Source organism: Anguilla rostrata, chromosome 16 (assembly GCF_018555375.3).
Source record: "Anguilla rostrata isolate EN2019 chromosome 16, ASM1855537v3, whole genome shotgun sequence".
Taxonomy (NCBI): domain Eukaryota; kingdom Metazoa; phylum Chordata; class Actinopteri; order Anguilliformes; family Anguillidae; genus Anguilla; species Anguilla rostrata.
The window spans coordinates 26,052,512-26,070,352 of record NC_057948.1 but is presented as its reverse complement, the minus strand read 5'-3'; the positions used below and the strand labels follow the sequence as shown (position 1 = coordinate 26,070,352).

The following is a 17,841-nucleotide window of genomic DNA, read 5'->3' as shown; positions in this document are numbered from 1 at the left end:
ATTACAACAGAATAATAGGCTACTTTAAATTGTGTTGTCCTTTTGATGGTAAGGTTAAAATGTTCAGCACTGCACTGACACATTCGAAGTGAAACGTGTGGGGAAATTATGCATCAATGAAAACTGATTCTAATAACGCCTACAGCTGGACTAGACTTTACGGCGTTATTAATAGCCACACCCAACTCAAAAACGTGATTGAGATTTCAAAAAAAAAAAAAAAAAAAAAACCCGGGAGCGACGCCAGTCACGCCACATAATGGGGTCGTGGATGGACGGGGTGGGGGGCGCCTGAAAGATATCTCACGGCCTGTGGCTAGCTACAGCCCAACCAGAAATACTTCCACTAAAGGGGACAACTTTGCTACAACTAAAATGAAACGCACAGGTCAAATATCTAGTGAGGTATGGACATGAAGAACCGGAATGAGGAGAATTAACGGGTTCTGCACGACATGGACCTGGTTTGAGAATTTGTGGGGAGTTGAACAGGTGTCTTGGTGAGTAACCGTAACTCGTGACACTACAGCTGTGATGCTAGTTTAAAAAATATATATTTTTATTTCACATTGTATGTGTTTTTATTTACTGCAACTAGTTAAGTACTAGCTAACTAGGTTACATGGTTTTGGGCGTTATCATCGAAGTTATACCTGTCCTGCTCGAGGCTAGTTAGCTAGCTACACCTCGCAAAACCGGCACAATATATTAATGTATGCTTCGTTTTGATTCAATGTGAAGTAATACTGTCTACAAGGTAGCTGCCTAGCTTGTTGCCTGTATAGTTCCCTATCATATTGGATGCAACACTGATTCCGAATGTGCACGTTTCGGCTACAAACTGACCATTATGTAATGTGCTGTCTGTACCCTTTGAAGGGGGCGTGGCTTAAGACCTGATTCTCTTTCAGCTTGGAGATATAGGGAGAACGAAAAATGGCAACATTAAAAACAAATAAATAAATGCATCGCTAAATAAATGGATGAAATGTATGCATTCCATCTGGATTTATATATACATACAGAAACGGAACAATTAAGTTGTGGTGCAGTGGGTAGCTGTTGCCTCACAGCAAGAAGGTGCCTGGTTCAAATCCCAGGCAGGGCCTTTCTGTGTGGTGTATCTGCGTGTGTCCTTCAAGTTATGATTGTGTGAGTGAATAGTGTGTGCCCTGAGATTGATTATCCAGGGTGTATTACTGCCTCTTGCCCAATGCATGCTGGGATTGGCTTCAGCACCCCCCTGATGAGGAATCAGGCAATGCAGAAGTACCCATTCATGTCAGATTTGATCTATTTGTGTACGTTCATTTATTTGAAAAAGAAAATTCTAGCATTTGTATTTATTTATTCATTTATTTCTTGAATCATAAACCAATTAATTTCAAATTTTGGCATTTTTGGCATTCCATAAATATACTACCTACAGTTCAGTCAAATCGTTCTTTTCTTCTTTCTCTGTACGAATCTAATTTTGTATTTTTGAACCAATGACTATGAGGCAAAGTTCACAATGTTTGCTTTTGCTTAATGTGGTAGCACCAACTATTTGACTATATTGTTTTGATTTACAGTACTTTTAAGTAAACTTAAGTTTGCACAGCTGAAAAGGGCTGGAATTAACACAAAAACCATAAAATGGTAATGCATGCAGTGGTTGTGTATACACACACACACACACACACACACACACACACACACACACACGTATATATATACATATATATATATATCCTCTCCATGAGTCTGGCATTACATTCCCTCAAAAGATATAACCTGAAAATTGCCCTTTGCTTTGATTGTCAAAGCTGCCAGGAGGGGGTTATATAATTAATATGGTCACTGCAGAGGATCTGTGAGTATTGTTCACTTCACCAAACTATCATAAGCTACTTCTGGTAGTAATTACATTTCTATGTTACTAAGTGGTCCACTAGATGGTGCTATTTTTATTAACCCCGAAATAACATCAGAACTGTTGTGGTGTACCCATCACTACTGCCTTACTGTATGTTGGAATGTTTGCAGTGCTTATTTTTCATGGTATGTAAGTTTGTCTGCACCGTCTTAGATCTTCATCCATTAAATTTAGCTTCTACTACAAATGCGCGGTTGTAGTCAGAGCCCTAATATATCATTAGCTCTGTTAAGCTTAGTATAGGATAACTAATTTATAGCATTTTATTTTAGGTGTAATCCCTTACAGTACATCCCAGTGTGACCACATTTTTACTGCATTATCACAGACCTGTCAGATGACAGGCAAAATACTACTTCAATGAAAAAAAAAAAAAGAGGCGTTCTCATGGAGGAGTTTTGACGGGCGTTCGATGACATCTAATTAAGTGCTCTATTGCATGACAAACACTGGTAGACTGGTTAACACTCACTGAGAGCACCAGATATTCATAATTCCCTGGTGCTTTTAAAGGTCTGTTTCCTGATTGAAAATCTTGTTTTAGTTGTTGTAATGTAATGACTCACTTGGGATAGCCTGTGTGATGGTCAGTAAATAAGGTTTTCTCTTTTTCTGTTTGTTGACATTCACTGTATGCTGTCCCTAGACTTGCGTACAGAACCCCACCTGATGTGAAATGTGTATGCCAATCACAGATGAATATGTGGTGTACTTACTGTAGAGAAGATGGAGAGATGTGTCATTGGCAGAGATGGTGCACGTGCCTGTATGTGCCTCTACATTTCAGTGTGTATCCGTCTGTCTCTGTGTCCCACTCTGCATTGTAATTCAAGCTCGTGTTTGGTAGCGCACCGGGGGTAGAGAAGGCGATCGTGGTTCACACTTAACACACGGCAGCACTGTCGACAAACTGACACACTTCAAAAAAAAATATTTTCAAAAACCTTGTTAAAATTTGGAGTTGTTTATTCTCAAAAATGATTGGTTTCACATGTTTTATTGTGGCATGTCCGCTCTCTCCACCCAAATGTACAACCATCTGCACTGCATTACACAAACACGCAGTTTACAGAAGACTCATGCATCTACAGCAGAGCATTACATCTGAACCAGTCTGTCAAAGTGATCTCACACGAGTAAAGCTTTATTATAGAAAAACAAACCATTCCTGCCTTGTAAGTGTGAATATATCTATATGAATAAATATTGCATAGGATAATAGCCATGCTGTACAATAGATATCTTCAATATAAATGACTAAATCAGGGAATGTGCATTATAAAATGAAATTTATACATATTTTTATTTTAGAATTAACACTTAAGTGCAACATTTACAAGACATCCAAGTTGCTATAGAAAATATTAAAACAGGTAATTGCTATTTTATGTTCATAGTACAATAACTGAATTTTATTTGAATTCATTATTGATTAAATACTGCAGGACTCCTTTGAAGCCTTTACATTGTGAGATAAAATTTGAAAATATATAACACCACTGTACAGAATCATGTGTTGTGGAATGGCTGAACTGTACAAAGCTCAATATTTATCAGAATATAGCAATATTCTTTTTGTTTGGAAGATTTTTGCTTAAGTTAAAATACAAAGAGAATACATTTGATTGCAGCCTCACTCAAAGAAACAGTCAGAAAAAAACACAGTCCTGTCTATCATACAGTAAGTAATCTTGCATGCATTATTAACGATATGTAATGGTACAAATTAAAGGATTCTTGCTGAAAGAGGGTAGCCGGTGGGGAGGTGGGGTTATGGAACAAACAAAAAGCAACAATAGCACACAGACGGAAAAAAATTTGTACACCTCTATTCCTGCGTCGCCACACAAGACTCAATAAGGCATGATTAAAACAGCCATTTTATATTCTTCTTATAAATTATGTGTTACTGTTGAAGAGGATGTGAAGCACTTGGCAATGTGACTCTGGTTCAGTTGCTGTATAAATTAGATAAGGTATTGCCCTGCATTCAAATCTGAAATTCACCCATATTTGCTTGAAAAATAAAGTTTGCTTTTTATTGTAGCTACTAACACTAGGGCGCAGCCATCTTGGAACAAGCTAGGTTGTGACATCGCATGGTTGGTTTGTCTTGGCTGCTCAAGCTATTCCTGTTACAAGACTGCAGACTTTCAGTGAGCTCGACGATGAATCGTGAGAGGGAAAAAACAAAATGGAGTGCTGAAATGAGTAGTATCGAGCAAAAATGATTCATTTTCATGAACTGGCACTGGCTTGTTGCTCTGAAATGACAGAGTCCACCTGTGAAATGTGGTGACGGGTCTGCAGTGACCCCTTTCTATTACGTCAGAATATGACATGGAGGAGGAGATCTTTGAATGTGGATGATTTGTTTTGCAGACTTCAAACACCACACCGATGCTGTGGTTGGGAGGAAAGGCGAAACTACTACAGTCTATGAGTAGAGCAGCCAAGCTGGCTACCTATCATGCGGAACCAATACAGCCACTTTGTAAGAATGAATAGGTTTTTGTCTGTAATACTCATGTTAACATCCCCAGGTTAATACAAAAAGGACCTTCCTTACATTTTTTTGTATTGTTTTTTCCTCCCGATTCATCATTGAGCTGATGGACAGTCAGAAGTCTACTAATAAAAACAGCATGAGCAGCTGAGACCAACAAACCCAGTGACTTCCCAACCTAGCTTGTTCCAAGAGGACAGTGCCCTAGTGCAAGTAGCTCTAAAAAAAAGCTAAATTAATTTTCTACCAAATATGAGTCAATTCCAGATTTTCAATGCAGGGCTGCATCTTATCTAAGGTAAAAAGCAAATGAACCAGAGTCACATGACCCAGTACTTTGTGTCCCCTTTAAGACTCCAAATGATACCAGATGTGTTCCATTCGGAATTGTCAGGATTCCTTCCTCCGTTACCTTCATATTGTCATGATATCCATTTAAACACCTGTAATTACAAACATGGGAAATGGTTATCTACAGAACTATTATAGATAATAGTAGTAGATAGATCTAGATAAATGTAGATCTACAGAACAATATTAGTGCCTCCAGTGTGAATTCATTGCTAATAAAGAAAAGTTATTTTATGGTCTCTGTTTTCATGTTTTTATTTAGTGACAGCTTCCAAATTAATTGAATAGAATGTTACCAAATTACCTTTCTATTCTAGTACTGTACCATCACCATTGTTCAAAAATCGTGCAGCTACATTTTTTGGTTAAAATCATAAAACCATAGTGGTAATTGGCAAAAGGAAAGCCAAAGCAATTTTTTCTGTTGCTGAAGATGCACGGTTTATGCACCACACACATGTAAAATAGGTTGTATGCAGTGTACTCGTATTGTTTCAGGAAGATGCCTATTGTGTACTTCCAAAAGGAAGCTGCACTGATTGCGAATACTCACTGTGCTGGAAGTGTGCTCAATTAGTGTTCCTCTGGCGCAAGTTTTTGTCTTTGTGGTTGTTTGTAGAATTTGTTTTCCTAGTGGGGAAAGACCATGGTAAATATAACTTGTGGAATATGAAACAAACATGCCACACTGAATATCCAACATTTATACGCTGCCGATTCTTCTCTCATGGTACCGGAGGGGCTCAAGCGTGCCACTTCTTACAAAAATAAAATATGTCTGCAGAACTCAAAGGTTTGCTGAACTAAACATAAAACAAAGTATATACAAAAGAAGTGGATCACCAAGACTTGACCTGACATAAGTTTGAAAGGCTGCTTGGCGAGCGCGTTCACTGCTGAGGTGACGTGCAGCCCCTATATCCAGTTTTGGCAGCTAATGAGGTAAATCTGGTACTCACATTGGTCCAGCTGGTTCGTCATCTTCAGCAGGTAAAGCAGAAGGAAGAAACAATGAAACAGAAAGGACAGTTGGACCTCTTGAAACAAACAGTCACATGCTAAACTGACAATACCCCAGTTTCTACTTAAAAAAACAACTGTTTTCAACAGATTTCCATAGATCCTGTAGGCTTTTTCAGGTGATATGTTAAAAGCAATAAACATAATTACTTAATTCCCTCGATTTTAACTAAAGCTGTCTTGTGTTGTTCCCATGTTTTGGTGGCTCATTTATTGTATAGCCAAAACAGTGGGTCAGACAATGAAGATAAAAAATAAAGATAAAAAAAGTTATCTTAAAAATTATCAGCTGAAAGTGGAACACTGCTGACGCCAGTTTAAGGCCAAAAAGTGACCATCCTAAAACCCTGAAGTGATGCATTTATTTATTAGCATCATATGAGTGCAGTCTTTCAATGAGGAAATTAGAGATTTAGAAATGATCACAGCTCATGCATTCTCCTTTCTTTCTTGGTTGTCCTATCTTTATACAAAAAGCAGTTGCGTTCGTTCCATTACTTTGTTACAACACTCAGGCGACTGGGAGAAGATAATCTCAACTCAAATGTTAGTCTGTGTCAGATTTATAACTTTTTATTGAAGGAGCAGAGTTACTCCACAGGCTCTCTTAAGCCAAGCAGGTTGCCGAACCTTGCTTGGTAATGTCAGCAGCTTTCTAAAAGGGGACATGCAGTGCAAAAGCAGGCTTGCCCGAAGGCCTTTGTGCATCCAATAATGCACCGAGGAGCCAGGTCGCGGTGCATGCGGCAGGCCTAATATTGGATCTTGGGATTAGTGTGTTAGTACAGCCGTGCAGCTGAAGGTCTGATGGCAGCAGGATTCCACACGGATTACATGGGGCTGGTATGGAAGTTAGAGCGCTAGACAGCGTGGCCATATGACAGGGGCTCGGGCGTGGAGGGGACCCCTCTTACAATGACCCCCAAACCCCACCCCCCACCCCATCCCACCCCCCAACCCCTCCAACTGCCTTCTTCAGCATCACGCCAGAGTTTAAAAAGCAGCTGCCCGAGCACTGAAACTACAGGCCACGCAAAAACAGAAAAGCAAAAGTAAAAAGATGACAAAAATAATAGGTACATAGCAAATGCATGTGACAGATTCAGAAAATAAAACTGGGGCAACCAAAGACCAAACCTTTGGTTACTCAGAGCATATAGCTCTGTACAGCTATGAGTCATCCGTAAGTTAAACTGTCAAAGCAATCAAACCAGTGCCTTAAAATAAATATTTCTGAAAGGAATGCAGACTGCGTTAACCATGCTTCTCTCTTATAGATGGAAAACTCAATGCAGAGAAAAGGAGAAATCAGGAACAATGTGAGCTTTTAAAACCAGTCAACCATGATCAGTACATTTAAATATATTGAATCTCTGGTACAAATTTTATGTCTCCACACTTCCAGTATTGCACAATTCCATGCATTCGCATCTCTGATGCTATTGCTAGACCACAATGCCATTAATGATCACATCTTCCTCCCCCTCAAGCGTATAGCAGAGAAGAATTTGCATTAGATGAAGATTGGTTCGTGTTTCAGCCATGTGTATACATGCACACAGCCAGTGATAAAATATGCAATTAGTCAGTGAGTCTGCATGCTGCATTTTTCACGGTGCTGCTTACTGACAGCCTATAATTTAAATCCAGGCCACAGCTTTAACCCTTTGTTTATTGTGAAACAGTGGTCATCAAAGGTGTACAATTCACTGACCTGGACACATTTTAGACTATATTTTCAGTACCCCCACACCACAGTTTTTGCAATGGGGGAATTTGTCCAAGATGAAATGAAAATCAAGCGCCATTGCCAAAAACGTTGCCCCTGGTAATTATGATCTTTGTGTCAAAAAATCACACAATTTTTTAGCGTCAATTTCAAGTTCTGCACAGCCAAACTCTTTTATTCAAAACTCAACTCAGAAGAGGACACTTGAACATTAAAGGAAAAAGTGTTTCTCCCAACAACCTTAACTGCAACTTTCTGTCACAGACCCTTTACACTCTCCCGCACCACTTCACACCAGAAAGAAACATGTAAAAACTTCAAATGAATACCGATACGAAAATCAAAAAGAAACAAATGAAAGGAAAATTGAGAATTCAAAATGGGAGGCTTGCATCTAAAAAACCAGCCATGAATGTGAATGGAGAAAGTATGCAGTTCAACAAACATTATAAAATGCATAGATAAGCAATATGAATGAAATATTTACAAAAAAAGAGTGTGTATATTATAGTCTGGATGGATAGTAGTGGCTGATAGAAGCAGATAAAAAAACGAACTCTGGAGGCATGCAGATTCTCGCACTTACCACCCATTTTAGGTTATGATGCGATTTGGAAAGGGGAAGAAGAAGTCATAGTAACCCATTGAGTCCAAAAAACCTCCACCTCCATCATTTGGCTCAGATTACCTTCACTCAGCATAAAGTTTGTAGCCTGTAACCCTTTATATTTACTGGAAAGCATGCCTACTATAAGAGAACCTATAAAAAGAGATCAGTATATTCTGCATGCTGCTCTGTGTCAAAACATCCTTGGACAAAACATCCTTTTGATGTGCAAAAGCACCAGTGTTAGTGGGAACATTACAGCAGTGGGGTATCTAATTCTGTTAGATAGCAAACACTAAGCAGCATATGCTAGCCATTTGATTTTCAGCAGCAAAAAGTAGTGTTCGAGAAGACCGACACTCAGTAACTATGAAGCGATTCCTGTATTTGACATGTTATTTATCTGCTGAATGTTCTTTCTTACTACATTCATGTGATAATTTGGCATATTATGTACATCAATTTAATTCCAGTGTTTTTAGAAAATAAAGTAACTAAGCTCTATTTCAATACCTGTGCTGTTCAGCGTTGTTAACTGCACCATGGTAAATCATCTAAAGAAGATGATTATGGCCCATCGTAGGGCACTGCAGATAGCATCAGCTAAGCTGCAGATATATTAATAATGCAGTGTTTGTCAGTGCAGCACACAGGAGCAAAGCACTGATAAATCTCGGCAGCTCAATTAGTCTGTTCTGTCAGCATGTCACACACATAAAGTCACACACTTTAATGAAGCTAATATACAAGCGGCCATTCTCTGGCCCAAGACTAAATTGCATTATGAATACAGTGCAGGCAGTGTTTACGGATATAACTGCTGTCACGTTGTGGTACAAAATTCATTCTGAGCAGAAGATTTTTAATAACCACATGAACTGAACTCTTATTTTATTTTATTGTGTACACTTACTGGACACATCTTTGACTGTGGCACCCTTTGTCTATTCTAATAAAAAGGGTATAGAAATATATGCGTACTGTATTGCATGAATTTATTCAATACGCTTTAGATTGATGAATACAGCATGGCCAGTTCTACTTGCTTATCGTTTACTTACCTGAGGGAGGAGAGGACAAGTGAGGGGAAAGTACACTGTAATTCATTTTTCATCATTGTAACAAAGAAGAAACAAATGGAGGTTATGAAGAACTAACAGGTGCACTGACTGACACTGTTTTCCTAAAAATAACTTCTACAAAATGTTCAAACGCACAATTTCCTCCTCTATTTTAGAAACATGTCCTCCAACTAATACCATATTATGCAAATGAGCCCTGGTGGTGGGTGGGGTTATTATTTTTTGATTTGATGTTTTGATTTCTGCTGTAGCTACGGGATTACAGAACAGTCCCGCACACCATGGTTTTTTTTTTCTCCACAGCTGGGGAGAAGAGACACTCAATGGCACATAAAGGACAAGTACCCTCCATTTAGTAAAGGACTCCCCACTACAACAGGGCAATAATTCAGCTAAGCTAATAATATTATAAAATGTGCAGTGGTCAGTGAACTGCCATACAACCAACAAACAGTGGGTACATATTCTCCTTTGTTCGGTGGTCCTTGGTTGTGATCACAAGATGCAGTTAACGTTTTAAATACATTTTTGAAGATACATTTTTTTATTGTCTGTGAGACGCACCGTTTAAAAGGTCAGTTGCTTTCCTGATAAACATCCATTTAGTAATGTGTTGGTAAAGGTCATATTTGCTTACATTTGACACATCAGGATGGTTGTGATGTGTAATATAGGGATGGAATCGTTAGTCCGCTCATACTATCATACCCCAGAACCGGTGAATTGTTCAAATGTGCTACAGCAGAAATCTCAGGTTTTGATTATACAGCACAGGACTAGAATATGATCATACCATACATATTTGGATGCCAAGTTAGTAACTGTAGCCAATCCAGCTTGTTAAATATATTCATGTGCCTTTCATTACAAAGTAATCTGTCCTTAGCTGAAGAACTGTAGAAGCTTGCTTCCTAACTTTTACTTGCTGTATATAGGGCATATGTAACTAAAGCAGCCAACTCCTAACTAGCAATACATATTTTGAGAATGAATGGATACAAAAACTACATAATATGTACCAGTAAGTTCAGAAAGAATACGATGACATGTAAAGAATTGAAAACTTGAAGATAAAATGTCATTGCATTTTTGATGGTCTTTCCTCTTGCATTGTGATCCTTTGTGTTTGTAAATAACTAACCACAGAACAGATTGACTGTCTTGTAAATTTGTCCCTTGGGAGGGATCAATAATTAACAGCAGGCCACCTCTGACCCTGCCGGGAATCGCATTTCTCATCAATATTTATCAGGGACAGTGTCTTTGCAACAGTGTACGCCTCCATGGTAGGCTTCCACACAGTCAATTATTGACGACGATTTACCAGAATCAGACACCTGACATAATAATCAACTAATATGCACACTTCTCAGAACTGAAAAACAGGGCAGGTTTCCCCACAAGCCCTGGTTGAACATTGTGCCACAAAGCTGATCGTGTCACTGAAGACTTAAAACATGCAGCCGTTCTCCCTGTGGAGATGCGGGCCACGCAGGGAGGCCGCAGGCGTGGGGGCGGGGACTTACCTTCCGGCACGTCGTCCGGGCTCTTGCGCTTCTCGTACACCACTATGATGACCACCAGGATGATGATCTCCGCCAGCACGCCCAGGAGAGGCCACAGGGGGGCCAGGTAGCTGCGCACCCGCAGGATCGACTGCGTGGTCGCCGTGCCGAGGGCGTTGCTGGCGTTGCACTGGTACTTGCCGGGGTCGCTGTTGATGTCCAAGTTCAGAATGTTCAGCTCTGTGTAGTTGTCCTTGTTGCTGATGTAGAAGCGCCCAGATGAGTTGTCTATTTCCTAGTGAGAGAGAGAGAAAGGGAGAGCAAGATGGAAAGTGACCGGTCAGATTACATGACAAGACAAGTGTGTATGATTTAATCAAGGCCAAGAGCTATACTGTTACATTTACCCTCTGTTAATTAACCCACTGTTTATATTGATGTTAATATCAGTGGCATGCTTGATCTTCGTATTCAGATGTTTAAAGAGCCACGGTCTTTAAATTGAATGGCATGTCCCCTTAGCAAAATACAGAAAAATTAATCATCACTAAGCAGCATGATATTAAATTATTTACTTATTGTTTTGCCTGATAATTTATTTGTTGCATTTCTTTCATTATAAATTGAACTAAACACACTAAAGATCATTTTGTTCCAAGTATTACCCGGAAAAAAACAACCTACATTAGTACACAGCTATTGTGCAGACCACTATGAGGTAAAGTGCTAGGAGCAGAGGAGGGGCACGTACCTTGACGATGCCGTTATCCAGTTTATGCCAGGTCCAGATGGGGTGAGGATAGCCCACAGACTTGCAGTACAGCAGAGCAGCCTGCCCTTCGTTTCTGTTCTCGCTGCGTTTGTGACCGGTGATGTCGGGGGCGGCTGCAGTGACAGATAAAGCATTAGCACTGTAGCTGGACTGAAAAGCTAAAAAAGCTATTAAAAAAATCACTCTAATGCACCCTTTTGAGCGGGGCTGCCCAGCCCTACTCCGGGAGATCTATTGTTCTATAGGTTTTCACTTCAACCTTAACAAAGCACACCTCATTCAACAGCTAGAGATCTCATTGAGCTGCTAATTAGTAGAATCGGATGTGCCGAATTCGAGTTGAAATGAAAACCTACAGGACTGTTGATCTCCAGGAACAGGGTTGGGCAGCCCTGCTTTAGAGTGAAGATAGACTGCTCTCGATGGAACATTTTATTGTAATCTGTGAATTACTCATAGTGATCTTAGATAAAACATGAGATCTTAGATAAAATTTAGTATCTACTATGTAAATGCTACATTTATTTTTAAATATTGTATAGAAAAAGCTAAATTTATATTAATGTAAATAATATTTAAATCTTTATAAGGAAATAGCATACAGATATATCACTGGTACTCAAATCGTGGCCCTTGTGGTCCAAGAACTGCTGGTTTCCCACCATCCCTTTACCTGAGAGTCAGGTGTGAATACAGTCTGGCCAATCGGTAGCAATAACTGTTCAGTTAATTTACCGGGGGGAAAGGAAAACCTGGGCTGGATTTGGAGCCGAGGTCCAGATTTGAGTGTCCATGGCATATTCTATTCCTACAGTAATACAGTATACCAGAAATGACTGAAATGTAACAGCTCGAGAAGCAACCACACTGGTTGCAATGTACACAGACTAGTTGATAAGTCTACGAAATGCTACAATAGAATGATATAAATTATGTGTATTAATGGATAAACACTTTCAGACTTTTTCCGCGGTATTGGTGTTCAATACTTGAATGAATTTCTTTCTTCAGAGAAAAGCAGAGTTTATTTTTTATTTATTTTTTCGGCCCAAAAATCTGATATCTTTGACAATAATTAGTATGATACCTGTTCTTGATGTAGCCTATCCCTAACACATGAATATTGTCCTACTGTTGTAAAATACTGGCAGTGTCAAGAGTTCATGACACCCCTTCAGTGACTACGAGCTTGGTGTCTGTGAATTTAATTGCGTAATTCTAATTAAATGCAGCAGGCTTGATTTTTAAACCCATCTTAGAAACTGTATGGCCACTGGAGTGCCGTTTTATGAAACCTGCAGCAAGCAGATAACCACTACAGCCTTTCTATAATCCACAAAATTACCGTAATTCCTTCCATGCAATTAAGCAGGATCAGAGACGAGGCTGGAACTACCCTTTTCTGCTGTGTGAAGGGAGGGGGAGTGGCTTTGGCCCGCGGTGACATCATCCATTGCTAATTATAGCACACGCGCACACACACACACGCACACACACATGCTGTCTTAAAGGGGGAGGGGGACCGCTTTAGCTTAGCATCACCTCAGGCGTGCTTCGCTCCTGACTGACAGCAAACGGGCTGTTCCTTTGAGGTGCTGATGCAAGACCTGAATGCACTCATCACGGCTTTCCCTTATTGCAAGACTTCAGCGTGAGGCATATGTGTTCGTAACGTTGTCTCAGGGGATGACAGGCTAGCACTCCCAACCACCTCAGTGGCTCTTTGTTGGATACTTCAACCACATGAGCCATAACTGACATAGCTAACCATAAAATAGCACATAAGATAGTTGGCAGCTTTTAAAGTGTCGATGCTAATTATGTCAGTCACTTCTCAGAGAATCACTTCAGACAGGGTTTTATGGCTCCACGTCCTGACATTTAGGAGAAAAATATACAATATATAAAATACCCAACTTGATTTTTTTTATGGATTAAAAAATAAAATAAAATTAATTGATGTATGTGAATGTATCTCATAATACATACTTATCTTATTCATTGCTCTGTACCTTTTCAGGACTGGGGCTTTTTAATATAAAGAATAAATGTAACTAGTGCACAGAGTGGTGTAGTGGTGCATGTTAGAAAAAAAAAAACAGAAATGGTTGTCATGTAAACAAGTGCCGTCTACAACGAAACATACAAAAGCTATTTACCAATACACATCAGTATGCTGGCATAAGCACAAATAGTAAATGGTAATTGAACTAAAAGTAAACCAGATCTTTCCAGTTTAGAACCAAGGGGAAATGAGGACATGCATGACAGACACCCACAAATGTTTGTTTCTTCAACAAAAAAAAAAAAACATAGAAAAATGGAGTGAGACAAGTATTTTTTATAAATATTAAAAAATATATAAAATATGTGCCCTGAGATGCACAAAATGAAGGACAGCCACAAAACGAACTACAAAGCCCTCACCCTCAGAACAGATTATCATTGCAGACAATAAATTCCCGCCATTAGAAAAGGCTGGGACCGGATTCAGAGGCTTAATCCCGAACCATCAAACAAGCCGCCATCTGTTGCCGCTGAGCCGTGCTCTGGGGAAATGGGAACGCCAAGGACAGTGCATCATGGGGAGCGGCCGCTAAACTACACCGTACCGCGGTCAGGGACATAGCGGACGGAGAACGTGCTCAACAGAACGAGACCATTAAAGCAGGGGCATTGTTTCCTTAACGCCGTCGCTCAAATGCGCTATCATGTGCAACATGCAGCATGGTCAGGTGAGATAATGAGACAGCCTTTTTACATTTTACCTTTCAAACGTCATACAGTGAATGAGTTCAAGTACACCAAAGCATGGACTGAAAATGACTCCATTTGAGAAAGTGGCTTAATTTTTATTTTGTTTAACGCGTGTTCCCGTTGCTAAGCTTTCCTTTCCCAACCCCTTTTGGGTAAACGGCACACAAAGCCCCAAAGTTACCCTGACAGAGAAACGCATTCATTTGAAAATTAAAGCTCCATAAAGTCAGTAAGGAGATGTGTTGTTTAGTGGGGGAAAGCATAAAAATGTCAACATGTAGCTGCGACCAGGCAGGTTTTTACGAAACACTGTTCAAAAGAAAAAAAGAGGAGAAGAATCATCTGGAGACAGCATGTCGGTGAGCAGAACCATTTGGAATTCATGCTGGAAGGCCTTCAGCGGGAACAAAGAGTCCGTTCTAAGGGAACAAAGAGTCCGTTCTGAGGGATCTTTGATTGGAGCTGCATAGTTCTTTCACAGCTCGGGAGCTCTGGGAGAGAGGATCCCGCCCGTTATGCAACAAGGCAATCCCCGGAAGAGCCTTGAAATAATGGCGGAGGCAGACGCAGAGTCGCCGTCAAAACAGCGAGGCCCGAAACGCTCTGTGGGCTGCTGCCTCTGGGACAGGGGCTCCGGTGGCTCGCGCGTTCCCGTAGCCACTCGCTTTCACTCAAATGGGACTTGGAGCGCAGCACCACTCTTCTGACTGGACTCCTTTTGTGGCTTCAAACGGATCGCTTATTGTCCTGACGAGACACTATTTTACACAAACAAGCTATCTCAAACGTTTAATTTAATTACCGAAGTAGCCTTAACATGCTCACGGCAATTAGGGTGAGGGGGTGCAGTGTGAAAAAAAATCATGAGCCTGAATCATTACTGTTTCATGGCAGAATTTCTTCTTTAATATATACCAGGGATACTACACTAATGGGGCCAATTGGATACAGAAGGGAAAGCTTCACTAAAGCAAGCAAATGAGAGTGGCAAATCCACCCCAGACTCTGCATCCCTTGAGGCCCCGCTGTCTCTGACTGACAGCCACTGCCTAGTCACCCTGTCAGGATCACTTCAGTGGGGACCAGTCTTGCATCTGTCTGCCTACTACTTCTGCCTGTTTAAAATGGATCTGACATTTCTGTGACAACCTGGGGGCTTCTGGAACAATCTGTTTCGTGAGCATCGTGACTCAGTGTTTTTCCGGCATGTTTTAATTTAAAAACCTTATAAGTACGTAATACGCAGTAAAATATTACATTCTAAACATGGGAATATGGAAATTATAAAATACGTAATTCTAGAATATATTTTATAATATATGTTTAAAATTGCATAACATGTAATGTATATACTCTGGAATTAGATTTCTGTCAGATTCTGATAACACTAGAAAGATAAATATGATTTTAGAAAACGTGACTTCCATTTACATTTAAACGCCAAACCTCCCAACATGAAAATAAAAAAATGTGCAACAAAACTCGAAAGGATTCAGTGAAATGAATAAAAGGATGTGAGGCCTACCTTTCACCTCTATGGTGGCGTTAGCGGGAGGCGCCATTTCAAAGGTGTAAACGCACATGTATTCCCCCGATTCATCTGCCCTTGGCTTGTTGATCCTGTGAAAATATAGGGAGAGTGACTGGGGCCCTTGATTCAGCGCCTTCCCTCCCAGCAACCGTTCATACGTAGAGGGATGTCATGATGAGCAGACATAGAGAAGCCAGATCTGTCTGCTTAGACTTGCATTTGGCACTGCAGCCATTTTCAGCACGTTGCTCAGATCGGGCGAGATGTGTCCTGTCTGATTTTGGGACCTGCAGACGCTGCTGGGTGGGGGTGTTGGGAACGTTTGTGCCATAGTGGGCCCTGTGTGATCGGTGCAGGTGGCATGAGACCGAGTAGGGGATTACTGACACGGAGTGTGACAAACCTGCTTAGCATTCTCATCAGCTGGTAGCCTGATCCTCCTTTGAATGGACTCTGCAGTAGCCTGCAATACTCCCAGAGCTCTTAACTGTCATTTTCTGAAAACTGTGTGAGCTACAAATTCATCTGCCAGCGATAATTCCTTTCTTTTCTCGCCTCAAAAAAAGACTTGACTTAATTTCTTTAGTAATATACTTCATATACTGATGTTGGAAATATAAACCTTGTTTATTTATTTTATGCATTCCATTTTTTTCTAAGATGCAGGAAGTGAGTTAGTGGTTGACAGTGATAATCATGAGCCTGTCATAATGAATCTGGAAGTTTTTTTATAAATTGTTTGAAGTGGACACTGCTACTGCAGTTTATGATAGGCTAATCATATCTAAATATCTGAATTCTATAAACATTAGTATTGTCTGTACATTTGTATTTTGATATGTGTTTTAATAAGTACCTGTGGTGTGAGAATAAACCCTAACCTGCTATCTCTGAATATAAGGCACCATAGAGTTGGGACTGGCAGGGGCTGGAAGCCAAGCATTACTACCCGGCATGACTGTCCATCAAGAGAACACATCAAGATAATCACATCAAAATGTTTTAAAAATGTATACATAAACCAAAAACATCAGTTGGGAATCATACTTATATTCGGTATAATTGAGGTTGCCACGTGAGCCAGGAATCTCCTCGTCGTTTTTCATCCAGAAGCTCTCAAGGTGCTTGTAGGGAGTGGTAGTCAGGTTACACTGCAGGATGACTGGGGTGTTCGGGGTCTCCGTGGGGAGGGTCATGTGCTCGCTGGAGTCGATCTTTGGCTCTGAAACACAGGCGCCGTTACTGCTCGACGGCAAAGTGGAGAGATGCAGGTCACTGGCTATGTGCCAGTGCCGATGTGGTACATGGCTAATCTAATCATTAAGAAACAAACTGCAGAATCTGCAACTCTACTTGTGCAGCTCTACACATATAACTACTTTTCATTTAGCTTTTGATAGGTTCTCGTTTAAAAAAAATTAAAAAAGTTATAGCCTATGTCAATGCAATAAAATATATACAATAAGTTTCAGACAATTTAATAAATCAAGTGGCTCACAAAAGAAAACGGAAGTGGCTATTCCAGTCAACACTTGCATACTTACCTCGCTTTAAGAATACGTCTGAGGGGCTCTTACTGCTGGAGTGAAGTTTGTGATTAATGGGTTTTTAAGTGCACAAATGGCAAACCTAATTTAAGAGCTTCTGGCATAATACATATCTGATTGTTAAACTGATGCATGCTTATCAGCCCGCAACAGCCCGAGCGAGCTTTTATCATATTAGCAGTGGCGAAAGATGCATTGTTGGCGTAATCTACGACAGGATACGCAGCCACACTTAGAAAGGCAGGTACAAGGGGAACAAATGTCTCCCTGATCCCAATAGAGAACACACAGCCTGAAGGACTGACATACCTGGCATCTATATTTTTGTATTATGTTTTTTGTAACTACTATGCCAAGTGATATTTTCGCTATGGTGAGCGATTTAAAACCTAGCTGCAGATTTTAGCTAGCAGGATGCTCAGACAAGACACTACAAGCACATTACTTTGGACTTCAGAGGGATGACTATCAAAATAAAAAGTAATAGCAAGCATTACAAAAATCATTTGTGAGTTT

General features: G+C 40.2%; 2 protein-coding genes across 3 annotated transcripts in view; one reads left to right on the top strand and one right to left on the bottom strand.

The window, feature by feature from the left end:
• The first annotated feature begins 229 nt into the window (after window positions 1-229).
• LOC135241620 (calcium homeostasis modulator protein 6) overlaps window positions 230-17,841 on the top strand; it is a 39,905-nt gene continuing 22,293 nt past the window's right edge. Inside the window, exon 1 of the mRNA XM_064312157.1 lies at window positions 230-500. The gene's annotated coding sequence lies outside the window, so the exon portion shown is untranslated. The remainder of the gene's footprint in view (window positions 501-17,841) is intronic.
• The window catches only part of LOC135241619 (neuroplastin-like), a 33,020-nt gene continuing 18,042 nt past the window's right edge, over window positions 2,864-17,841 (bottom strand). For both annotated transcript variants that reach the window (XM_064312154.1, XM_064312155.1), the window contains 7 exons: window positions 16,826-17,000; window positions 15,773-15,867; window positions 11,470-11,603; window positions 10,740-11,013; window positions 5,735-5,756; window positions 5,329-5,405; window positions 2,864-4,867 (listed from right to left, as the gene is read on the bottom strand). In XM_064312154.1, coding sequence (XP_064168224.1) covers window positions 5,345-5,405; window positions 5,735-5,756; window positions 10,740-11,013; window positions 11,470-11,603; window positions 15,773-15,867; window positions 16,826-17,000 — 761 coding nt within the window. In that variant the 3' untranslated portion in view covers window positions 2,864-4,867; window positions 5,329-5,344. The remainder of the gene's footprint in view (window positions 4,868-5,328; window positions 5,406-5,734; window positions 5,757-10,739; window positions 11,014-11,469; window positions 11,604-15,772; window positions 15,868-16,825; window positions 17,001-17,841) is intronic.